At 53.6% G+C, this 25,319-nt stretch overlaps 1 protein-coding gene across 2 annotated transcripts in view; it reads left to right on the top strand.

Annotated features, from left to right (window-relative positions):
• The first annotated feature begins 624 nt into the window (after window positions 1-624).
• TG (thyroglobulin) overlaps window positions 625-25,319 on the top strand; it is a 224,048-nt gene continuing 199,353 nt past the window's right edge. Inside the window, exons 1-13 of one of the 2 annotated variants that reach the window (XM_021088574.2) lie at window positions 625-755; window positions 1,711-1,819; window positions 3,077-3,174; window positions 4,373-4,576; window positions 4,941-5,100; window positions 11,179-11,285; window positions 11,795-11,938; window positions 12,113-12,298; window positions 16,825-17,928; window positions 18,885-19,472; window positions 22,046-22,285; window positions 24,281-24,418; window positions 24,811-24,888. In XM_021088574.2, the coding sequence (XP_020944233.2) occupies window positions 689-755; window positions 1,711-1,819; window positions 3,077-3,174; window positions 4,373-4,576; window positions 4,941-5,100; window positions 11,179-11,285; window positions 11,795-11,938; window positions 12,113-12,298; window positions 16,825-17,928; window positions 18,885-19,472; window positions 22,046-22,285; window positions 24,281-24,418; window positions 24,811-24,888 (3,223 nt within the window). In that variant the 5' untranslated portion in view covers window positions 625-688. 2 annotated transcript variants of the gene reach the window in all.

Below are 25,319 nucleotides of genomic sequence, written 5' to 3'. Positions count from 1 at the left end.
ACTGCTGGACAGGTGTCATGCGGAAGACACGCTTCCTGATCCCTTTCGCTTGGTGACGTCCCCGTCCCGGGAGGAGGGGAGGGAGGCTCAATGTGCCCGAGTGTGTGTGGGTATCGGCGTCCTCACCCACATGCTTACATTCGGATTAACGGCTCTGTGGGGTTTTGTTGGTTTGTTTGTTTCCACCATTTCTCATAGCCTGGAATAATGTCCGCTCCTGTTGGGCTCTAAACAAATACTGTTGGGAAGAAGGCTGCAAAAAGGAAAGGGGCAGGGGGGAGGGGGGAAGGGGGAAGGGGGAGAAGGCAGGAAGGCAGGGAGATGGGGGGGAGGGGAAGAAGGAGGAGGGATTATGTTTTCTTCTCCAGGGACCTGAGCTTGTCGCCCACAAAGCCACGGAGCTTGGGCCTTTGCCCCTAAAGATGAATTTCGAAGCCCTGCCCCCAGCTCCACTGCCCCGCAGCCTCCACAAGTTCTCATCCCTCACTGGCCACTTGAGTGTCCTCAGGGGATGCAGACGCAGGTGGAGGGCCTCCCTGTGACCCGCAGAGAAAACAGGGCGGGCTCTGCTTCACTGACTGCCTGCGGACGGGGACAGGCGCCCACAGCAGCTCTATAAAGGCTCCCTGGCCAGAGCCCTAGAGCGGGCAGCGGCTCCTACCCTTTCATCCTGGAAGGGCCCAGAAAAATGGCCCTGGCCCTGTGGGTCTTCGCTCTGCTGGGCTCAGCCTGCTTGGTGTCAGCCAACATCTTTGGTGAGTTCTGTTCTGACCCTGAGGCCCTGGGGCAGCGGCTCTGGAGGGAGCTCCCAGGCCAGAGCTCCATGGCCTCAGAACACTGGTGATTTCATTTCATCCTCTCAATGTCCCAAGGTCATTTATTTGCGCTTTCCTTTTCAGATGAAGAGACCGAGGGTCTGAGAGGCAGACCGAATGGTCTGAGGTCACAGAGTCAGTCAGTGGTGGACAAGAGATGGGAAACCAGATCTTCCCCCCAGCCCCACCCTGTTTGCCATCTTTGGCACTGACACTGGTGTTCTTTGTTCCCTTAGCGACCTCAAGTCCTAGGTCATCCGTTGAGGGTCTGAGAAATAGTCAACAGGTGTGAAAAACACCAGCCTACCTGCGGCATGAGATAGACCTCAGTCTGAGCTGCAGCTCAGCCACTTAATGGGTGACTCTGAATAAGTCTTAGCTTGTTTCCTCACTGGGAAAATAGGCAGTTGCCATCACGATTTCTGAGTAAGCTTCTGCATGATACATGTGTTCTTAGTGGAAGATAAGACGGGTAGGACTTATTCATTAATTTGTACCCCCATGCTGTGCCAGGGAGGTGCCCTGTCTGCGGCGAGTGCCGCGATAAAATCAAGAACAGCTCCGTTCTGGTGTTCTGACCTGACCCAAGCACGCCCGGTCCAAGGGTCTATTCTGCATCCTTCTCTTGCCAGCCGTGTGGCCTTGAACAGGTTACTTGCACTGCCCAAGTCTCAGTGCCACCTGAGTAGGATGGAGCTCTATGCTCCCAGGTGATGCTGGGAGCTAACGTCCTAACAGAAGTGTGAGTGGCTGCAAAGTGGCAAGTGAGAGCAACCTCGTTGTTGATGCTGGTGCTAGAAATAAAAACTGGAAGAGCGTCCATGCCTTTAGGGAGTGTCTCTGCTATGGAACCCGGACCCACGACTCCTCCCTCACGAGTGGCTTCCCTTCGCAGAGTACCAGGTGGACGCCCAGCCTCTCCGCCCGTGTGAGCTGCAGAGGGAAAGGGCCTTTCTGAAGCGAGCAGACTACGTTCCCCAGTGCGCAGAGGATGGCAGCTTCCAGTAAGGCTCCCGTCAGTCGTGGGGACTCGGGCCCCAGACGCCCTAAAGCACAGGCATCCCTGTTCGCTGTCCACCCTCTGCCCTTGACTCTCCTCCTTGAACGAGGGGTGTGGCCACTGTCATTGGGAGGGAGGGCGCCTGCCCCTCAGTTCCCCAGACGAATCCACCCTGAATAGCCTGACCAAGCCTGTCCTGATCCCTGCTTCATTCCAGCCAGACCAAAGACTCCCTTCCTTTCTTGTCAACCTCTTACCGTAATTGCTTTAACAGGAGGTGTGCCTTGTGGGGAGGGTTTCAAACAATTTATGCTTGGGTGTCTCCTCTCCTTCTGCATCCTCTTGAGAAGTCAGAGGTGGAAGAAGCAGAGGACGCCCGGCTTTCATGTCAGTGGCTGCCGCAGGCCCTGCTGGGTGCAGCTCTATCCCCACTGGGCTCCTCTGGGAAAGGGGTTTATCAGGCACCCTAACGCGGTCGGGACTCTCCCTGCAGAGTGCAGTGATCATTGTGGAACACTCAGGAACCCTGAGCGCATGCGTGCAGGACCACATTCCCGGCGCCGTTCTAGCCATGCTGAACTCGGGGAAGCCCGCCTCTAGAACTGTGTGCTGGGAAACATCCGTGCCACATCCCCGCCCCCTCTGTTGTGTTCACACCCTCTGTGTGCCCAGCACAACTCCTACCGACTCCTGAGAGTGCCAAGGCCAGTCCCCACTTGGAGCCCTGGGAATTCTAAGGCTCGTTCACCTTTGCCGCCTTAGTTATGCCCCACGTCTCTTTCCCAGCCGCATGCGGGTCCAAGCCAGCCCTGCTCCTCCTCAGGAGGTTTTGCATACGATGTTCTCTCTGCCTGGACCCCCTTTTACCCCTGATGCGCCTGGCATAACATCCAGGCACCCCTCCACCTCAGTTTAGCCATCATTCCCCCTGGGCGCATACAGAGCGCTTCCTGAGTGACCATCACCGAGGCCACTCTCTTCTTGCTCCTGGTCCACCTAAGGACCGCCTCTACCCCCTGTGGCCTCCATGTGGCAGCAGCGTGGACACCAGGGTGGGCATTTGGGGAATGAATGGCCAAGGTGGGGCTGTCCCAGGTTTTGGCGCTTTTCCCGTCTCCAGTCACCTGCCCCCTGATCCATGCCAATCTCCCCCCAACTTAAAGGAACCACAGCTTGGAGGGATGGGAGGGGAGAAGAAAGGCACCTCACTGTGTCTTCCGGAGCTGATAACGGTGTCCTTGTCGTGTGTCCCCTCCCTCAGGACCGTCCAGTGCAAGAAGGATGGTGGCTCCTGCTGGTGTGTGGACGCTGACGGCAGGGAAGTGCCCGGCAGCCGGCAGCCAGGGCGGCCTGTGGCCTGTAAGTGGGAAGGGGGGACCCGCCGGGGACAAGGCACATCCTGGAGAGAGCGCTGGGCTTGTCATGGACAAGTGCCCCTCTGCGCTGCTGGATCTTCCTTTTACAATCAGGCCCCATTTCCTACAGGGCCGCTGGGAAAAGAATGAGACAGTCAAGTCATTGCCATGGCACAGTCAAGTCCTCTGCACCAGGCACCATGCCCCCACGAGCCAGGCATGGTGCCTGGCACAGAGGAAGCGACAGCCTACAGACACCAAAGGGCTTTGAAGCTAGAAAGCGGCCACGTGCCCAGGAAGGCTTCTCTCACCAGGGGTGTTTCTAGAATTTGAGACAGGGATGAAACCTTTCTGGTCAAAATATTTTTATGATGAGTCATCAAAGAGGCCCAGCCCCCATCTAAAGTGTGACGTAGTTTAGCCTAAAACGAAGGTCAGTTTAAGCTGGTCACCTTAAAATGGTGAAATCAAGCCTAGGACCAGTTATCCTTTAATGGAGAAAAGCTCTGGTTTGGGTGCTGGTTTGGGGGGCCAACACACTGGCTTGAGGAGCAGGCTGGCCCCCAACACTGCAGCTGAGTGACCTCTGCCAGGTCTCACAGCCTCGTGGAGCTACAGTTACTTGTCCCTAACACGAATGTGGAATCTGCCATAGGACCAGCTGTGATGGTTGTGAGGATTTAAAGCACACATAAAACACCGGGCACACAGTAGGTATTCAACAGGAGCGGTAATCATGAATGTCCCTAGTCCTCAAGTACCTGAAGAAGACAGGTGTATTTCAATTCTCTAGATGAGGCAGGTGGGGCACAGAGAGGTTAAGTGACTTCTCCGAGGTCACACAGCAAGTGTGTGGGGGAGATTCACATTCAGACAAGCTGTTAACAGCCAGCCTGTACTCCATTCACACCCATCTCTGTGGCACAGTGGCTGTGGGGTGTCACGCGGACCAACGGGGCAGGATGAGATCTGCCCCTCCCTGGCTCGGTCTGCACGATGCCAGAAGTCCTGGGATGTGGAGTCGGGCAGTCAGAACGCTGGTCCTGAGGCTGCTGCCCACTCTTGAGCATCCCTGGGCTCTGGGATGGACGGCCTTGCCTTCCCGCCTCTAGGGAGAGAGCTCGAGGCCCCTGGGCTAAGCCCCCTGCGTTGTGGGCCCCCCCCCCCCCCACCGGCTCTGACGCGGCTCTTTGCTGCCCCAGGTCTGTCGTTCTGCCAGCTGCAGAAGCAGCAGATCTTGCTGAGCAGCTACATCAACAGCACCGCCACATCCTACCTGCCGCAGTGTCAGGATTCGGGGGCGTACGCGCCGGTGCAGTGCGACGTGCGGCGGGAGCAGTGCTGGTGTGTGGACGCCGAGGGCATGGAGGTGTACGGGACCCGGCGGCTGGGGAGACCCGCGCGATGTAAGTCTCGCCCGCCCGGCACCTGCCAGGACCAAGCCGGGACCCAAACCGAGGCGGGGCCCCCCCCGGGGGGGTGGGGTGGTGAGGCAGAGGGCCTGGCCATGGCACAGAGAAGGCAGGCACCCGGGGAGGTGGTATCACCTCTAATAGTTCCGCACCGTGAACAGCAATATTCCCCGGCGGAGGGTTAGACGCGTAGGCGGGACGTCGAGGGGCGTTTTCGGCCCCGGCTGGCTGAGGGTCACGTGTCTAGCACGTGACGGTCACGCGTGTCACGTGTGCAGCGCAGCTGCCTGCGTCTAGACGGCAGACGCACGCACCTTCTCGTTTGGAAGAATTAAACGGTGTTCTTGGACGTGTTTAGGTCCGGGGAGCTGTGAGATAAGAAACCGCCGTCTCCTCCACGGGGTGGGTGACAAGTCGCCGCCGCAGTGTTCTGCCGATGGCACCTTCCTGCCCGTCCAGTGCAAGTTCGTCAACACCACAGACATGATGTTTTTCGACCTGGTCCACAGCTACAACAGGTGAGCGCCACTGGCCCGGGCTGTGCCTTTCCCCTCTCCGCTGGGGCTGGATCCCGGGAGGCGTGTGTGTGTGACACACACACAGCCTTTGGGGGCGGAGGGAGGCCTCACGCGCATTTGCTGCGACGGACAAATGACGGGCTACAGCATCTTCCACGAAGCAAGATGGCACTAGTAGCTCTTCAAATGAGAATTACTCGAACCCTCTGGCCCAGCAGCCCGCAGAGATCAAAACACCAGATTATGAAGTCCGATGTACCAGGGATGTACTAGGGTGTCTACCGCATCTTTTTTCTCTTTGTTTTTAAATTATTATTTTTTGGCTGCACTTGTGGCATATGGAAGTTCCCAGGCCAGGGGTCAAATCGGAGCTATAGTTGCCAGCCTACACCACAGCCACAGCCACACTGGATCCAAGCCGCTCCTGCCGCCTACACTGCAGCCGGCGGCCACACTGGATCCTTTAACCCACTGAGCGAGGCCAGGGATCAAGTCCGAATCCTCATGGATACTAGTCACGGTCTTAACCCACTGAGTCACAACGGAACTTCCTGTTTTTTATGGTAGCCAAAAACTGAGAACAGAATGACTTAGCACCCCAAGGTGGATGGCCGGATAAATACGTACCCACTGTAAATATTTATGCAGCCCTTAAACAGAAGGCATTAGGACTATATCAGTTGATGTGCAGAGGATTCTGCCGCATATTATGATAATGCGACATAAGAGATAAGGTGCAGATACTATAAGAGCGTTTAATTTTTAGAAAACAAACAGTTCCTTCTATGTGCCTCTATGATTATGCTGGTGTCCATAGAGGACTAGGTGAGCACAGAGAAAAATATGAATAAGTACATACTGGGTGGCCGTCACACCCACCTTGAGGCTCAGGTTGCAGTGCAGATGGAGGAGTCGGGAGGAGGAAATCAGCAGAAAAGGAACAAAGATGGTTCTGTCATAAACATGGGCCATATTTATGCATTTTTGTAATGACGCATGTGAATGCATCTATAGTAAGTGTACAGATATAAATAACAAATATAAAAAGGGAGCTGCAGTATAGACCTCAGCCTAAATAACAGGTTAGCTTCTCGTCCTTCAAGATGGCTGCTTTTATTTCTGTAAAGGGCCACACAGACTTGAGCTATCATGGAAACAGTCTGAGTAAAAATAAAGAATGTGAGTCTGTGACTACTCATAAGAATTCTCTTGGAGGACTTGAGCCTCTACATCACTGACTTGAAAAGGAATCAGTTTCTTGCCCCGAGAGAGGGGATTTCCAGGGGCTGTGCCAGGAGGGGACACAGAGGAGCAGCTGATAAACAGGCAGTGTCCCAGAGACAAGTCTTATCTGAGCTGCCTAGGATTTTAAAAACTGGAGGGGAGTTCCCGTCGTGGCTCAGTGGAAACAAATCTGACTAGGACTGCTGAGGTTGCAGGTTCGATCCCTGGCCTCGCTCAGTGGGTTAAGGATCCGGCTTTGTTGTGAGCTGTGGTGTAGGTCACAGATGCGGCTTGGATCCCGCGTTGCTATGGCTCTGGCGTAGGCTGGCGGCTACAGTTCTGATTCGACCCCTAGCCTGGGAACCTCCGTATGCCGCGGGTACAGCCCTAGAAAGACAAAAAAGACAAAACAAAACAAAAACTGGAGAACTTTAAGTTGAATCCTATGAAATTTCCATGCATGTCAGTAAAAATACTTGAACATCAGCAATTTCGTAGATTCAACCAAATACACAAAACTCTGAGTTCCTGATTCTGAAGGACAAGGGTGGGGCTGCATGCGTTGTTCCAGGGCACCAAGGAGCTGGCCTGGGACTCTCCTTTGGGGACTGAGCGCACACCCTCACTGCTCGGGGTCCCACCGGGTCCTGCTGCCACGCTGCTCCTGCTCCATCTGTTTGCATTGCCTGCCCGGCCTCAGAGCATTTGCCCTGTGACCCTCATCCTGACTCTGCCACTGCCGGCAGAGTGACCTGGTCACTTGCTTCCTTGAGCCTCAGTGTCTGTAAGCCCATCTGTAAGGACAACACCTGGCTCCTCAGGTCCTGGTGAACATATGCTGAGCCCTTGTCCGTGAAACCACCGTGAAAATCGTAGGTCATCAGTGTCTGCAGGCACCCTCACGCCTCACCAGCTTCAGCAAACCCCACCCCAGCCCCAGGCCTAGAGAATGGCTTGCCCGTGCGCACGTAGCCATCTCCAGGCAGCCTTATTTACTGATGCTTCTTGATGCAAACCACTGTGTGCTCCGTTCAAGTTCAACTGAATGCTCACTATATACAGGGAAGAATTTGCGATCCTTTAATCCACTTGGATATTTACACAGACAGAGAATGATGATCTCTAGCAAACACCGGAAGAATCTGGAGCACAGAAGTTAAGGAAGCCACCCTAGGAAGCACACTTAGTGCATTCCAGAGCTGTCTGGCTCCTTTTACCATCCCACAAAAGCTCAGTTCACCTCTCCTCTTCAGCGCAGGCAGCGCAGAGCCTTGCATACAGTAAGTCTAAGGCGTCAGAGAACCTCTTGCCGGCTTGAGGCACAATGCATAGCTCCTTCCACTAGAGGGCAGTCGAGTTAAAGGCAAAAGTTCAGGACTAAGCGTCCATTGTTGAAGAAGAAGAAAAAAAATTTACCCCTGAAACAGGATCCTTTCTTTTATATAAGCAAGCATGTTTCTGAGTGAATTCTGATTTAGGAAGGTCATGGGAAGGGTCGGGTGGCTGGTTACTAGAAGCCCCGCCATATTCAGGTATTTTCTGATAAACAGACCTGGGCAGTGCCAGCCCCGGGCAGTGCCAGCCCCAGAGACCCCACCGGGCAAAGTGTCAGGAGCCTTGGAGCCTACACGCAGAGTCTAGACATAGCACTCATGGTTTCCAGATGAACAAAAAAAATACCGATGGCCAGTGATATTTGAATAAGCAGATAAGCAAAGAGTAATTTTTTTTTTTAATATAAGTATGCCTTCAATATTGCTTCAGGAACTTTAAGCCTGAGTGGGGCTTGGGTATATCTTATTAACCTTTGGACTTGGTTTTTAAAGAGAATGGATTGGGGTCAGCGAAGAGCAGAGTGGGTGCTGGGGGGTGGCTGCAAGTTTGGAGGCTCCTGTACTTGGCCGGGTGAGAGGTGCTGTTGGCTTGGACTAGAGTTGGGCATGGGGGGGGGGACGAGGGGGCGGAATCGGAGAAATGCAGACCTAGTGGAATCCATGGAGCTAGGTGACGGCAGAGAGGTGGGCGGTGAGGGAGGGAAGCAGTTAAGGATGATGCCCAGGTCTGGGTGGATGGCAGAGGATAAGTCCGGAGAGGAAGAGTCGCATGTGTGCTTCTGGAGTATTGAGTCTGGGAGATTTCTTTGGGAAGTTCAGACAGAGAAGTGGCAGAAGGCAGTTGACCTACTTCCGATGGGCCACAGGGAGGCGGCAAGCCTGTGGGCAGCTCATCGCCAACCTGCTGTGGGTTCTCCATGTGCTGGGCGGTGATGTAGCCTTGAATTGGCTGGAGCATTTGTGCATTTGAAGTCTGTCCTTTTGCCTCTTGCAAAAGGCTGCTGCTGACTCTACCTATTTGGGCTGGTGACTGAAAAACCCCAAGTCCTGGTGGGGAGTGAGTTTGGCTAGTTCTGACCCTCCCCTGCCTTTCCCACTGCCCTTGCCTAGCCGCCAACTAGGGAAGCGTTGTGGCTAAGCCGGTGGCAGGTAAAGGTCTTAAGAGCTGATGCCGTTATCAAGACCTTAGTGATCGAACTAAAATTCAGCCGACTGATTTCTTTTCTTTTTGTCTTTTTAGGGCTGCACCCGAGGCGTATAGAACTTCCCAGGCTAGGGGTTGAATCACAGCTGCAGCTGCCGGCCTACACCACAGCCACAGCAGTGCGGGATCTGAGCCAAGTCTTCAACCTACACCACAGCTCATGGCAACGCCGGATCCTTAACCCGCTGATGGAGGCCGGGAATCGAACCCTCATCCTCATAGATACTAGTCAGATTCATTTTGGCTGAGCCACAATGGGAACTCCCCAATTTTCTTTCTTGAGGACACTTTCATTATCATCCTGAGGTTTTGCCCTTTATTCAACAAAAGAGAAGCATCCTTTTCTGTTCGTTGAAAGTTGAGCTGGGCCCGAATTGAACTGGAAGAACATGGAACTGAGTGATTTAAACTTCCTGTGCCTTAGGTGGGCACGGGCTTCAGAACGTCAGGCCAGCCAAGGGACTCATCCCCGTCTATTAGATGCCAGGAAAAGCTGGGTGTTGGGCTTAGAGAGAAGAGGGTCTAAACAGAAGTACATGCCTCCCAGGATATGGGGCGGGAACCAAGTACAGCCTAGCCCACTGAGTAACTCTCGTGGCGGTTAAGGTCTGGACTTGAACCCTAGCTCCCACTGTTGGTTCAAGATGGTGACCAACATACCTCATTTTTTTTTTTAACCTCTAAAATGAGCATTAAAAAAAAGTACATCCTGCGTTTTAGGAAGATTAAATGCGTCAGTGTACGTAAAACACTTTGCAGATTTCCTCTTACACAGTCGTGTCAGTAAATGGAAATGCTTATTGTACTGTTATTAGCACATTTATTTATTTATTTATTTATTATTTTTATGGCCGTACCTGTGGTATATGGCAGTTCCCAGGCTAGGGGTCGAATCCAAGCTGCAGCTGCAGCCTGACACCACAACCACAGCAACACTCCATCCAAGCTGCATCTGCAGCCTGTGCCGCAGCTTGTGACAATGCTGCATCCTTCGCCCACTGAGCAAGACCAGGTATCGAACCGGCGTCCTTAGGGGCACCACGTTGGGTCCTTCCCTCACTGAGCTCCGACAGGAACTCCCTATTAGCACTTTTAGAATTGACTTCTCTCAGGTTCCGATGAATGAACTTCTGTCATAGATGTCCAACCGTGGGAGCAAGTGAGGTTTTAGGTTTTATTATGCAGCTCACTGACTATGACATTTAAAAAAAAGATGCACACAATCATAGACCGACAACATGGGAGAAGTTCCTGATTCTAGAGCGCGCTCACAGCTGTGGTTTGTGTATTCCTTTCCACTCACGTTAACTCATACTTGCGCGCCCCGTGTTCAGGCTCTGAGCGACTCCTGCACGTTCTGCCCCTTTCCAATCCTGCTCCGTTGGCATAGGAGCAAGTGCATGTATGTACGTGCCCTTTTTTCATAAGGTTATACATGTATTTGTTCGGAGGCTTACTATAATTTACTTCTTAGTTTTCCTGTCTTGGGACGTTAAGGTTGTTTTCAGTATTTTGCTGGAATAGATGACACGGGAATAGGCCTGTATGGAGAGCTGCTGTTTCTGCTAACTTATTGGTTGGGAACGTATTTCCAGACGTGGGAACGCATTATGCTTGGTTTCATGGACTTGCTGTACAGCTTTATGTCACCCAGGCTCCCTGTTACTTCCAGGATGGGGAACCCAGCCAATTAGCTCCTGATAGCAAACGCCAGGTCAGGGGTGATTTAAGCATCCAATTCATAGCCCTCGTTAGTGATGTCATATTGATGGGGTGTCTTTTTCCAGCGATGGGACTGGAAAATGCCCTACATAAGAATCTCCTGTAGCGGAATCTGGCTTCTTTTCAAGCTCTGGAAACGTTGTAAAGGCCCTGAAGTCGTCTGATCTTCCCCAGCGAGCTCACGGATGATGCGTACATATGTTTATCAAGCACACTTGGCCTGTAGTCTCTAGAGTTACATTCACGGAGAAGAACTCGTTAATGCAGTGTCCACGAACCATTTTCTGCCTGATCCTAGGAGACAAACGCTTGGGCATCACTTGGTGCAATGCCATGAGTGAGGAAGGCGCTAATTAGTAGATGACAGCCAAGCACAGCTTTATTTGCACAAGTCCAGCCTCGCTCTGGCCAGGTAAAGCCAGTTTAGGGGAAAAAAATATGTTTATTGCAGGAAGCCTGGAGCAAAACTCATGAGATCAAGGAGCAGACACTCCTCTCCCCAGATGAGACGAGGCCACTCGGGCATATTTCTACAGGAAGATCTGATGATTTGCCTTTTATGAAGTAGTGACCATAAATCCCGTTGTCTCCTAGGTTCCCAGATGCTTTTGTGACCTTTAGCTCCTTCCGGAGCCGGTTTCCAGAGGTGTCTGGGTATTGTCACTGCGCTGACAGCCAAGGGCGAGAACTGGCCGGGACAGGTAAGCGCACCTCAAGCAATCCAAGGGGAGGGAGGGGCAGCCACCCAACCTGAGAGCCCAAATGTCACTCCCTGTAGAGCAGAAATAGTAGTGTCTGGGCTGCCAGCTCCCCACCCGGGTGCCCTGGCTATCGAAGAGGGCATGGCCTCCTCCAACCTTCCAGGGAGGTGCTTAGAATCCAGTGGCTGCTAGTCCTCATGCTGCCTTGCCCCCCCCCCCGAAAGAGGCGCCCCTCTCTGTGCATGTGCAGCACTGAGCTTGGCCAGCGGAACCTGGGCTGGATTTCAATCTGTCACTCTCTCAGCAGCGCTCCCTTGTGCTGTGAACAACCTAGGCAACCATACACAGCCGCCCCGACTTTGGAAACCATGAAAGCCTTGTTCAGGCCTGAAGCACAGTGATGCTGGTGCAGGCTCCGGCCTTTTCACATCTGTCTGCCCGCTGAGGTGAGGGCTTCCTTTCTGAACTGAACTCATTGCTCCAAACGCTTGCTGTCTTTGCTCACTCAGGCCTGGAGCTGCTACTCGATGAAATTTACGACACCGTTTTTGCCGGCCTGGACCTCGCTTCCTCCTTCACTGAGACCACCCTGTACCGGATCCTGCAGAGACGATTCCTAGCAGTTCAACTCGTCACCTCTGGCAGATTCCGATGTGAGTACTAGGGGACAGCAGAGGGGTGTGTTGCTGCTAGGAGGACCCTGCTTGGGTTTTCAGGTCACTGCCGTCTCCGTGGCTGTCCCTCCAAAGTGGAGGCAGGGGTTTACACCAGTTGACCCACGTAAACACACCTGCCATCCTCTCCTCTGCCGCGTGGGTCTCTCCTAGGCCCTACGAAGTGCGAAGTGGAGCGGTTTGCAGCCACCAGCTTCGGTCACCCCTACGTTCCGAGTTGCGGCCGAGATGGGGAGTACCAGGCGGGGCAGTGCCAGCAGGAGGGGCTGTGCTGGTGTGTGGACGCCCAAGGACAGGAGATCCCGGGGACGCGGCGGCCATCGGAGCCACTGTCTTGCGGTGAGTGCCCTCCCCAGGCCTCCTCTCCGGTTCTGCTCCCATCGTGCTACTTGAACTGCTTCTCCAGACCAAGCACTCCAGAACCGCTCACTTCCACTGCCTCCTGAGACTGTCCGACAGGCCCTTCAAGTTCAAATGGTGGAAACCTCTGTATCGTCATCAGTCCTGTGTCAGACACGGTTGCTTCCTCAGGGAGCTCAGAGAATATTAGGAAAAAAGAATTGTGTCCCTGTGCCACCAGAGAAGTGTGTATCAGTAACCAGAGGTGCACAGAGAAGCACACATGTCAGGTCTGCCTTGCAGCATGTACGGTGAGGAGACATCCAGGAAGGCTTCATGGAAGAGGTGGCACTTGATGAACACCTTCGAAAATAAAGATGCTTCCTGGAGTTCCCATTGTGGCGCAGTGGAAATGAATCTGACTAGAATCCATGAGGACACAGGTTCAATCCCTGGCCTCTCTTAGTGGGTGAAGCATCTGGCATTGCCGTGAGCTGTGGTGTAGGTCCCGACGTGACTCAGACCCGGTGTTGCTGTGGCTGCGGTGCAGGCCGGCAGCTGTAGCTCTGATTCGACCCCTAGCCTGGGAACTTCCATATGCCTTGGGTGCAGCCCTAAAAAGCAAAAACAAATGAACAAAAAAGATGTTTCCTGAAGGAGGAAAATAAAGAGAGGTGTTCCGGAGAAGCGGCATTATAAAGACGTAAATACGGAAGCTTCCCGACTTAACGGTGGTTTGATTTAGAATTTTTCGACTTTGCAATGGTGTGAAAAATGATATACAGTCAGTCAAAACAGTACTTAGAATCTTGATCTTTTTCTGGCCTAGCGAGTGATGCACAGCGTGGTATTCACCCTTGTGATGCTGGGCAGGGCACCAGCCGCAGCTCCATCAGCCGCGCCTGTAACCCACCCCTCAAAGCCATCCCCAGACAGCCGTGCTGCTTTTCACTTCCAGCACAGGAGTCAATAAGTTGCATGAGACGTTCAGCGCTTTATTCTAAGATGGACTTTGTGTGAGGGCGACTTTGCCCAACTCTAGGCTAATGCGAGTGTTCTGAGCGAGGCGAGCGAGGCTCAGCTATGATATTAAGTATTCAAGGCATTTTTGACCTAATGCTATTTTCTCCTTACCCACGTCACCCCTTCCTGGTCGAGGGAGATCTGCAGTGGGCATTGGTGGGCTAAGGAACACAGCCTGCAAGAGGGCAGAGAAAACTACCTGTTGGAACATGACTGGGGAGGCTGGGAGAGGCCGGGGGTGAGGAGGTCAGAGGAGGTGTTGAGGTTCGGGGCTGGAGAGTGCCGTGGGGGGCTTCGTGTAGGAAAGACAGCTCGGGCATTTTGGAGCAACAGTTGGACAGGAGCATCAGGCTGCAGGCAGTGGGGCATTTGAAGGTCATCGCAAGGTCCTAGAGAGAGAGAAGGGGGCGATGTAACTCTCCTGGGGCTGCGGTAATGAATTGTCACAGCCTAAGGGGCTTAGGCCAGAAGGATGGTCTGACACAGCTCTAAAGGCTAGAAGTTGAAAATCAAGGTGTCGGCAGGGCCAGGCTCCCTCTGAAGGCTTCAGAGGAGACTCCTTCCTTGACTCCCCCTAGCTCGGGCCAGTGGCCAGCTGTCGTGAGCATCCCTTGGCTCGTGGCAGCGTCCCTCCAAGCTCTGGTTACATGGCTGTCTTTCCTGCACGTCTGCATCTGTGTCGTTTCTCCTCTTCTTAGAATGACACCCGTTATGTAGATTTGAGCCCACTCTACTCTGGTCTGTCCCTTACAATGACCCTATTCCAAAGATCGTCACCTTCCAAGGGTCCAGGAAGGACATGAGTTCTGGGGAGACACTCTTCAACCCAGCATGGGAACCAACGCTGACGCAGAAGCAGTGGGCTGTGGAGGGGGCTGCGGACTTGAGACAAGCCCTTAGCATTCCACAAAGACTCAGTTCCACCTTCCAGTAAGGTTCTGGAGGGCATCAGTGATGGAGAGGAGGAATCTGGGAGCAACGCAGGCTTCTAGTGGCATCGTCCGGGGGAGGTGGGTGGATTCAGCAAGATTTGAAACAGTGACGGAGGAGCACAGCCTCCTTAGAGCCTCAGCGTAGACAGTATTCGTGTTCCTTCAATGATTCCTGGTGAACCGTGTGGTTTCTCCCACGGAAGATGTTGAGGAGTCGGTACTCAAATACTCGGCAGAGTATTTGGTAGCGTCCTGTCTGCTAAGTGTGAGGATGTAGAAAAGGAAAAATTTCAAGCTCTGCCGTGAAGGTAGTATTTACAGTTACTCTTGGTTCTGTTAACCAGAGACTATTGTGCCTCCAATTTCCAGGCGAAAATGAAGAACTGTGATCTTCCAAACGAAAACCAAAAGTACTTCCAAATGCGTTGATCATGCGGGTTTTTGCTTTTTCTCTCTGATGTATGGGTCCCATCTCCACGGAAACAATTGCCACATGGAACCAATATCTGAATGGTTTTTTTCCTTTGCCTTGGTAACACTACATAACAAATGAATGGACAGGACATGCTCTTAATTTGGAAAGAAAGTAAGCTGAGCGGTGAACTTGCTCTCTTCCATACCTTCCTGTAATACCCATTAGAGGAAGCCCTGGCCTCGTCAACGGATGTGTTCTGTGTTCTGATGTTGCCAGTCTCTCTCTCTCTCTGACCACATGTTCCAGCTCTTTCTCTGTTGCCTGGTTGCAGAGGGAAATTGGTTGCCTGCCTTTTTGGCACCCTTGTGAACTGAGGGGAAAGAATTCCTTTGAAAAGTGGGAGTGGGTGGGTTGAAAGGACTTCTAAGATTTAGGGTTTTGTGGAGGAAAATTGAGTTTCCCTCCTTCCCTGTATGTGAGTGACTAAAACAGAGCTTCAGTTTTTTTAGTCTTTTTAGGCCGCACCTGTGGCATATGGAGGTTCCCAGGCTAGGGGTCTAATCCGAGCTGTAACCGCCGCTGCTGGCCTACGCCACAGCCACAGCAACACTGGATCTGAGCTGCGTCTGTGACCTACACCACAGCTCATGGCAACGCCGGATCCTTAACCCACTAAGCAAGGCCAGGGCTTGAACCAGCAACCTCATGGTTCCTAGTCGGATTTGTTAACCACTGAGCCACGACGGGAACGCCTGAATTTTTTTTTTTTTTTAATGGCCGCACCTGCAGCACATAGACATTCCCCAGCTAGGGGTGGAACCAGAACTCCAGCATGTGGCAATTCCAGATCCTGAACCCCACTGAACGAGGCCAGGGATCGAAGCCACATGCTCACAGACACCGTATCAGGTTCTTAACCCATCCAGCCACACGGGAACTCTCAGAGTTTGAGTTTAAAATCTTTTTTTCTTCATGTGACTGCTGTCAGCTTAGGGTATTCATATAGAATGGCCTGGCCATGCATGGAGTTGCCTGAGTTGATAACTATTTAACTAATAACTTCGAGGAAAAGTCAAGATGCCCAGAAGCCTAATATGTTTGCCAAGTGGGCATCATTATATTCTATTAAGGGAACTGTCCTAATTGCTGTATTATAATGTGTGTTACAACAAGGAAACTATTTCTTCTTATAGGAAACATCAATAGCACTTAAACTATGGCCTTTATCCTCCAGTGGACTATAAACCAGTTAGCGGAGACGAGACCACCCACAGGGTGGAATTAGGCAGCCACTGAAAGAGCATCTCATGAAGCATTAAAGTTCATTAGGAATTCCAACGGGAGGACACTGGAAAACAGCACTTCATTATAAACAAATAGGAACTTGGTGCAGTAGTTTCCTGGGGCTGCCGTAACACGTGGCTACAAATTGGGTCTCTTAAAACAGCAAGCATTCCTTCTCTCGCAGTCCTGGAGGCCAGGAGTCTGAGATGGAGGTGTCAGCAGGGCCACACTCCGTCTGGAGGCTCAGAGCAGAATCCACCCCTCCTTGACCCTTCCTAGAGTCTGGTGTTCGCTGGGTGTCTTTGGCATCCCCTGCTTAACAGCTGCATCGCTCTGGGCCCTGGCTCCAGCTTTTTGTGTTTTTCTTCCCTGTGTTTCTCTTCTGTGTCTTCGACACAGCATTTCTTAAGGACACCAGTCACTGGCTTTAGGGCTCGTGCAGTAGGCCTTCAACTTAACCGATGCCATCTGCAAAGGCCCTATTTCCAAATGAGATCCCATTCTGAGGTTCCAGGTGGGCATGAAAGGTGGGTGAGGTGGGGCACCGGATGTGAGATGCCCCTGCAGTGAGTTCATGTGGTGACTGTGTGTGGTCAGGCTTCCAGAAAGCGGGCGGTGGTCTCTGAGCCCTGCCTCGGGAGGGGTCTCCCTGCAGTGAAGCCAGGTGAGGAGGTCCAGTCGAGAGACCCCTCCCTTCCCAGGGCGGCGCCACACGCTCGGCCCGGAGGGGAGGGAAAATGAACACGGAGAGGAGAGAGGTAGAAACTCAGTCCATGAGCGAAGTTTTCATCTCACTGCGGAAAGGTCGGAGGGCTCGGGTCAGGACCCCTCGTGATGATAAACCACTGCTCTGTTTGCTCCATCTCCCGCAGCGGAGGGCCAGTCCTGCCCCTCGGAGAGGCGGCGGGCCTTGTCCAGGCTCCACCTTGGGCCCTCGGGCTACTCCGGCCAGCGCGGCTCGTTCTTGGCTGCCGAGCGAGGACCGGTGTCTCAGACAGTCCCCAGCTTTGCTGCATCCTGCCCGCTCCCGCTCAAGGAGCTCTTTGTGGAGTCCGGGATCCTGCAGCCAGTGGTTCAAGGGCAGAAGAAAGAGGTCACCGCCGCCACAGAAAGTCTCCTGAAGGAGGGTCTCAGGGGGATTTTCCCCTCCCGAGAGCTGGCTCGTCTTGCCCTTCAGTTTACCGCCAACCCCAAGCGACTCCAGCAAAACCTCTTCGGAGGGAGATTTTTGGCGAACGTCGGCCAATTTAACTTGTCTGGAGCCCTGGGCACAAGAGGCACTTTTAATTTCAGTCACTTTTTCCAGCAACTTGGTCTCCCAGGCTTCCAGAAGAGACAGGCACTAGCAGATCCAGCCAAGTCCCTCTCGGTGGGACTGGATTCAAATCCTGCCACAGAAGCCCCCGAAGCCTTGAAGATGGGCGTTGCTATGAATAAGACAGTTGTGGGCAGCTTTGGCTTTGAAGTCAACCTACAAGAGAACCGAAATGCCCTGACATTCCTTTCTTCCCTCCTGGAGCTTCCAGAATTCCTCCTTTTCCTGCAGCATGCTATTTCTGTGCCAGAGGACATAGCAAGGGATTTAGGTGACGTGATGGAAATGGCACTCAGCTCCCAGGGCTGTGAGCAGACACCTGGCAGCCTGTTTGTCCCGTCGTGCACTGCAGAAGGGAGCTACGAGGATGTCCAGTGCTTTGCTGGAGAGTGCTGGTGTGTGGATGCCAGGGGCCGAGAACTTGCCGGCTCCAGGGCTAGAGGCGGACGACCGAGGTGCCCCACAGCGTGTGAGAAGCAAAGGGAGCGCATGCAAAGCCTCTTGGGGAGGCAGCCCGCTGGGTCCAGTGTGTTTGTCCCTTCTTGTACCCGCGAGGGCCACTTCCTCCCCGTCCAGTGCTTCAGCTCAGACTGCTACTGTGTGGATGCTGACGGTCAGCCTATTCCCGGAACTCGAACTGCTCCTGGAGAACCCAAGCAATGTAAGTCCATTGGGTATCAAATCTGCAGACTCTCAGTCTCTTCTGGGGCTTGACACAGCACCATGCAGTCATAGCTAAAGCCTGAACTTCTGGGGTTTTTTCTTAAAAAAAAAATATTTAGGGCCACACCCATGGCATATGAAAGTTCCCAAGCTAGGGGTCGAATCAGAGCTGAAGCTGCTGGCCTACACCACAGCCACAGCAACACCAGATCCGAGCTGAGTCTGAGTCCTACACTGCAGCTCACAGCAACGCCGGTTCCTTAACCCACTGAGTGAGGCCAGGGATCAAACCCGCATCCTCATGGATACTAGTCAGGTTCTTAACCTGCTGAGCCACAACGGGAACTCCCGAACTTCTCTTAATAGCACCACCTGCTGGCTGATTTAAAAATTGTCCAGTGAGGAGTTGCTATTGGTGCAGTGATTAATGAATCCGACTAGAGACCATGAGGTTTCTGGTTTGATCCCTGGCCTCGCTCAGTGGGTTAAGGATCTGGCATTGCCGTAAGCCATGGTGTAGGTCTCAGACTCGGCTCGGATCATGTGCTGCTGTGGCTGTGGCATAGGCTGGCGGTACAGCTCCAATTTGACCCCTAGCCTGGGAACCTCCCCATGCTGCGGGTGCAGCCCTAAAAATAAAGAAATAAAATTGTCCAGAGAGATCTCGATAATGTTAGGCATTCGAATGAGTGAATAGGGAGGTTTATTTGCCCTTAAGGACCTGCCACGTTCGTTTCCGCTGTGCTGACAACAGCTGGTCTCAACCGTGTCGATGTAGCGATGGGCGCGGTGGTCTTTGTCTCTGGGTGATAGTTACAGGTTGAAGGTTGATGGCGTTTCTGTGGCCGTACAAGGTTTCAGATGGAGTTTGGACAGTAAGGGCTTCCGTCTTGGTCCTTTGGGCTTATTTTAACTTCTTCACCCAACACACCTGTGCTTTGTCCCCCCATCCAGGCCCCACACCCTGTCAGCTGCAGGCTGAGCAAGCCTTCCTTGGGACAGTGAGGGGCCTGATCTCGAACCCCAGCGAGCCCCCTGTGCTCTCCAGCATCTACATTCCTCAGTGCAGCGCCAGTGGGCAGTGGAGACGCGTGCAATGCGACGGGCCCCCTGAGCAGGCCTTTGAGTGGTATGAACGATGGGGGGCTCAGAGCAGGAGTGGCCAGGAGCTGACGCCTGCAGAGCTGCTAATGAAGATCATGAGCTATAGAGAAGCGGCTTCCGGAAGCTTCCGTCTCTTTATTCAAAACCTGTATGAGGCTGGGCAACAAGGCATCTTCCCAGGGCTGGCGAGATACTCTTCTCTCCAAGATGTCCCACTGGCCGTGTTGGAAGGGAACCTGACCCAGGCCACAGGGAACATCCTTCTGGAGCCCTACCTCTTCTGGCAGATCCTAAATGGCCAGCTCCCCAGATACCCAGGACCGTACTCGGACTTTAGCGCGCCTTTGGCGCATCTCGACCTTCGGAGCTGCTGGTGTGTGGATGAGGCTGGCCGCAAACTGGAGGGCACCCAGACTGAGCCCAGCAAGGTCCCAGCGTGTGAGTTAAACCATGAAGAACTGAATGTGTGTGTGTATGTTTAAAGGATATGTGGTGGGAGTGTACCTGCTGTCAAAACTGGAGTCAAGTTTGGAGAAGGCTAAGGGCTAAGAGAAGGCCAGGGCTAAGAGAAGGCTTTGCACATGGAAGACATGCAATTATAATTTGAGGCAATGATTTAGATAGTTGATTATAAGAAAATTTAAAAGTGAATGACACTGGGAGTTCCTGTTGTGACTCAGTGGGTTGTGAACCTGAGTTGCATCCATGAGGGTGCAGGTTTGATCCCCGGCCTTGCTCAGTGGGTTTGGGATCCGGCGTTGCTGTGAACTCTGGTGTAGGTCAAAGATGCAGCTTGGATCCTGTGGCTGTGGTGTAGGCTGGCAGCTGTAGCTCTGATTTGACCCCTAGCCTGGGAACTTCCATATGCCATGTGTGGGGCCCGAAAAAGACAAAAAAAGAAAAAGTGAATGGCGTTAACTGTGCCAGCAGCTGACTGTGCAGATGTAGGGCGATTGCTTCCCTTTTCTGGGCCTCAGCGTCGTGGACCGACTGTGTCCTTCCTCAGTGGATGTGCCGAAGCCCTGGTCCCCAGAGCTGCTGGTGTGTGGATGAGGGCTGTAACCGTAACAGACTGAGGGCTTAACCAAGAGGCATTTATTTCTCACAGTTCTGGAGGGTGGAAGGTCAAGGTGCCATATTTGATTCCTGATGAGGGCTGCTGCCCTTTCTCACAGGTGGCTACCCTCTCGCCATGTCTTCACATGGTAGAGAGAGAAAGAGTTATGGTCTCTTCATCTTTTTATTAAGACACTAGTCCCATCAGGAGACCCTCACCCTGTCATGACCTCATCTAAACCTAATCACCTCCCATAGGCCCCGTATCCAAATACCACCCCCTGGGGATGAGGGCTTCAGCATATACTTGGGGAAGACAGAGATGTTCAGTCCATAACACCATCCATTCCCTGATCCATCCATCCATCCATCCATCTGTGCATCCATTCATCCATGCATCCATTCCCCCATCCATCCATCAATTCATCCATCCATCCATCCATCCAGTCATCCATCCATTCATCCATCCATCCATTCCCCCATCCATCCATTAGTTCATCCATCCATCCATTCATTCATGCATCCATTCCCCCATCCATCCATCAATTCATCCATCCATCCATCCATTCATCCATGCATCCATTCCCCCATCCATCCATCCATCCATCCATCCATCCATCCATTCCCCATCCATTCATCCATCCATTCATTCATGCATCCATTCCCCCATCCATCCATCCATCCATCCATCCATCCATTCATCCATGCATCCATTCCCCCATCCATCCATCCATCCATCCATTCATCCATGCATCCATTCCCCCATCCATCCATCCATCCATCCATCCATCCATCCATTCCCCATCCATTCATCCATCCATTCATTCATGCATCCATTCCCCCATCCATCCATCCATCCATCCATCCATCCATTCATCCATGCATCCATTCCCCCATCCATCCATCCATCCATCCATCCATCCATGCATCCATTCCCCATCCATTCATCCATCCATTCATTCATGCATCCATTCCCCCATCCATCCATCAATTCATCCATCCATCCATCCATTCCCCCATCCATCCATCCATCCATCCATTCATCCATGCATCCATTCCCCCATCCATCCATCAATTCATCCATCCATCCATCCATTCCCCCATCCATCCATCCAGTCATCCATCCATCCATTCATCCATGCATCCATTCCCCCATCCATCCATCTATCCATCCATCCATCCATCCATCCATCCATCCATCCATCCAGTCATCCATCCATGCATCCATTCCCCCATCCATCCATCCATCCATCCATGCATCCATTTCCCATCCATTCATCCATCCATTCATTCATGCATCCATTCCCCCATCCATCCATCAATTCATCCATCCATGCATCCATCCATCCATCCATGCATCCATTCCCCCATCCATCCATTCATCCATCCATCCACTCATCCATGCATCCATTCCCCCATCCATCTACCCATCCATCTATCATTATCTCCCTATCATCCATTAATCCATCCACCTGTCCATCCTTCCATTTGAGGCAGCTGGTCAGGATGGTTGGTTCTGGGGTCATACTGACGAGACTGGAATTCTGAAGCAGCTACTTGCCAGCTAGGAGCTTGTTGAAGTTCTATGACTTCCCATGACTCAGTCTGTCATCTGTAACACACAGATAAGAATAATATCATACTGGGCTATTGCATGGATTAAATTAGATTGTGTAAATGTTCATAGGACCTGCCTGGTACTGGTATGGAATAAACATTAGCTAAGATTAATCTTCTTACAAATTAGGTACTCCATAAATGTTGAGTGAAGGCAGTTGTGGAGATAAAACAGAAACAAGAGTCCAGGTTGTGGAAAGTGCAGGGGTGAAGGAAACAGCGGAGGCAGAAATGTGTGTGTGTATGTGTGTGTGTGTGTGCATGCATGCGCACGGGTGCTCACATACTTCGAAGGTCAAGAGGAGCCACGCATGGTCTGCCACGTCTTTACTCCCCAGGTCCTGGCTCTTGTGAAGAAGTGAAGCTTCGCGTCCTGCAGTTCATTAAGGAAGCAGAAGAGATTGTCATGGTTTCCAACAGTTCTCAGTTTCCTCTGGGAGAGAGTTTCCTAGCGGCCAAAGGAATCCGGCTGACCGATGAGGAGCTGGCCCTTCCCCCACTCTCCCCATCCCGGGAGACTTTCTTGGAGAAGTTTCTGAGCGGGAGCGATTATGCCATTCGACTGGCAGCACAGTCCAGTGAGTGCCCCTTGCTTCTGGTTTCTCATTCCTTCTTTGGGGGAAGCAAGAGCTGGAATTAGTTCCTCTTCCATTATCTTCGGGACTGTGGTTTCCCTGGGCCCATGGGCGCCAGAAAAGACAAATGCATCTTGTGGTCCCGGTCAAGGCAGGAATATTGCCCACCTCTCCAGGATGCCCCCGGATCCTCCAGCAGAGCCGTGGGGCCAGGCTCCACGTTTTGTATTGCAGATGGTGCCTGCAGCCCACCAGGAAGCCAAGAATTCTGCTGGTAGTTTGGCCCCCAGGCCTCTGCCCACTGCCCCTTTGCTCCAGTGTGGCTGGGCTCAGAGCCCAGGTCTTTCTCATCTCCCGCTCGTCCTCCTCCATGGGCAGCCTGCTGGGCAGCAGGACCCAGGCCTCTTGCCGTCTTCTCACTGACCCACCACAACTTGGCAGGACACACGATTCATTTATCCCCAAGCCTCCCTGAGTTCCCCACCGCTGTGTGGCGGTCTTGGCTGCTTCTGTGGCTGGGTCTCTGGGCCTGAGTCACAGAGCAGCACAGCCGTGCTCCCCGCACAACCTGGGTTCTGAGACAGAGCACCCACACCCACAGGTGGGAGCCTCGTCCCTGAGTTCACAGCTCTGGCAGGCCTGCTGCCGCTTTGGCGTTGGCTCTCGCTTGCCTTTGGTCCCCTAAGCCCAGTGCCATCTTTGTTCCCTGCCCCTCCCTCTCCAGCCATCTCTTTGGGCGGCGGGGGGACAAGGCACCCCATCTTATCTTTATATCCTGGGGCCCGGCCTGGTGCCTGGCAGACAGCAGGACCCAGGAAATGCTGGTTAAGCATCCCCTTGCTCCTTCCCGCCTCGTCGTCTCTCCTCTCTCGCCTTCCCTCCCCGGGCACCTCTTTTCTCTGTTCCTCGGAGACCAGGAGATTCCGCCTTTGGCGAGGAAGCAGTTTCTGCAGACCTGTGTGTGGACAGGCATGACGTAATCCAGGGGCCAAAGAGGGACTCGTGTTCCCCGAGTTGTGACCATGTTGGTTCCGGAGGGAAATTTAGAGGAAGCGGGGAGAGAGCTGTTGGTGCCAGAGGGCTCCCTGAGTGTCGATGCCATTTTCTTCAGAAGTCGGGCGGAGGCAGCGCCCCTCCCTCCACGGAGCCACAGCTCTGACGACACCTGTCTCAGGCCACTGGGAAACTAGGAAGGGTCTTTAGCACAGGACGCGGGTTCCCACTTTTCTTGGGACCCCTCCAGATGAGCAGAGGCGTCTCTGCTGTTGCGTAGTTGGGGGGTTCTTTTGGGCAGACCTCCTGGTCCCCGAGAGTCTGGGGATTGAAGGCCCAGCACAGAGACTGAGGCGACTGAGCGCCTTTGGCCAGCAGAACATGGCAGCGGTGCCCGGGGCCTGGGGTGCGGGGGGTGGGGTGGGGTGGGGAGCAGGGAGGGAAGGGAGCTGGCCTGGCGCCTGGGAGACGTGCAGTGAGCACGTTATTCCCACACCAGAAGACACCATGAGATGAGAGTTCATTCAAACTTCAGCCACCATTTTTTTTTGTTTGTTTGTTTGTCTTTTTAGTGCCTCGCCTGTGGCATATGGAGGTTCCCAGGCCAGGGGTCCAGTTGGAGCTGCAGCTACCGGCCTAGGTCACAGCCACAGCAACACCAGATCAGAGCCACATCGGTGACCTAGTTGCAGCTCATGGCAATGCCGGACCCTTTGACCCACTGAATGAGGGATCCAACCCGCATCCTCATGGATACCAGTCAGGTTCTTAACCCACTGAGCCACCATGGGAACTCCCAGCCAATGGTTTTGTTTTCACATTTTTATTTTGAAAGGGCAGTGTGGTGAGGGCCTGCCCGCTGCTCAGGGTCCCTCTGTCCTCCTCGGGGTGGAAATGTTTGTCACATAAACAAAAGCCTGCCAATTGGGCAGGGACGTGCTTGCTGTTCTTAGGATGGAGCCCACGCGGCTCTGCTCACGCCTCTGCTTCTGTCTCCACCTCCAGCCTTTAGCTTCTACCAGAGACGCCGTGTTGCCCTGAGTGATGCCCCCCGCACATCGGGCCCTCTGCAGCCCTACCCCTACGTGCCCCAGTGTGATGCACTGGGAAGCTGGGAGCCCGTGCAGTGCCACGCCGCGACTGGTGAGGGGGCCGGGCAGCCTGGAGGGGGCGAGCAACACCCCTCATTTTCATTTTGGGAAAGAGCCCTCCCCTGGGGGCAAGCGAGCTGGACTCTAGGCTCCTCTTTGGCAGCTGGTGGCCGAGTCCCTTGGGTCCTCTGGCCTTTGGTTGTCCCATCGGTACTATGGGAGCAGCGACCTTCTAGCAGCCTGAAGGTCAAGTGGGTGGTTGCTGGGGGGATGTGGGTGCCAAGGCCTGTGCTGTGGACAGTGCTGGGGAGGGCAGACAGACCAGGATGGACATGGGGTCTTGCTGGCACTGCTGTGAAGGCAAAGGAGGGAGGTTGTCTGCGGGATGCCCGGGGCAAGTCCCTCAGGGCGCCTCCTGAGCCTCCGGCTGTGGCTCTTTTCCAGGGCACTGCTGGTGCGTGGATGGGGAGGGAGCATACTTGCCTGCCTCGCTGGCTGCCCGCTCCCCACAGGTCCTGCAATGTAAGTGAAGCCACCTGACTTGGACAGCAGGGGGCGCTCTAGCTGGTGGTGAAGGTGTTCCCCAGGCAGGGCTTGGGGGGGTGGCCCAGGGTAGGGGGCAAGCTCTTCACACCGGTCCTGCATGCCACCAGGCCAAACGTCCCCCAAGTCCCAGGCCCGGAAGGTTCCCTGACCTTGGCTCTTTCCAGCTGGTGCTCCTCGGTGCCGGCGAGAGAGGCAGCTGGTGGGGGGTGGAGGCCCAGGTCTGCCCCCGACCACCCTCCCCACTTTCATCCACGGCTATAGTTTCAGCAGCCACCTCTCGCCATTCCACAGCCCAGCCCTCTCCTGAGTCAGACGCTCAGAATCACAGGGTCATATCATCTCTGCTTTACCTCTCACCCAACATGGCACAGGTGATGTGCCCCAGGCCGGCCTTGGTCCCTGTGGCT

This window comes from Sus scrofa, chromosome 4 (assembly GCF_054392235.1).
Source record: "Sus scrofa isolate SSC_HxYL_T2T_F1_AM1 chromosome 4, Sscrofa_HxYL_maternal_Yorkshire_Landrace_v2.0, whole genome shotgun sequence".
NCBI lineage: Eukaryota > Metazoa > Chordata > Mammalia > Artiodactyla > Suidae > Sus > Sus scrofa.
Note: the sequence above shows the minus strand (reverse complement) of the source record. Positions and strands in the feature narration are given on the sequence as shown.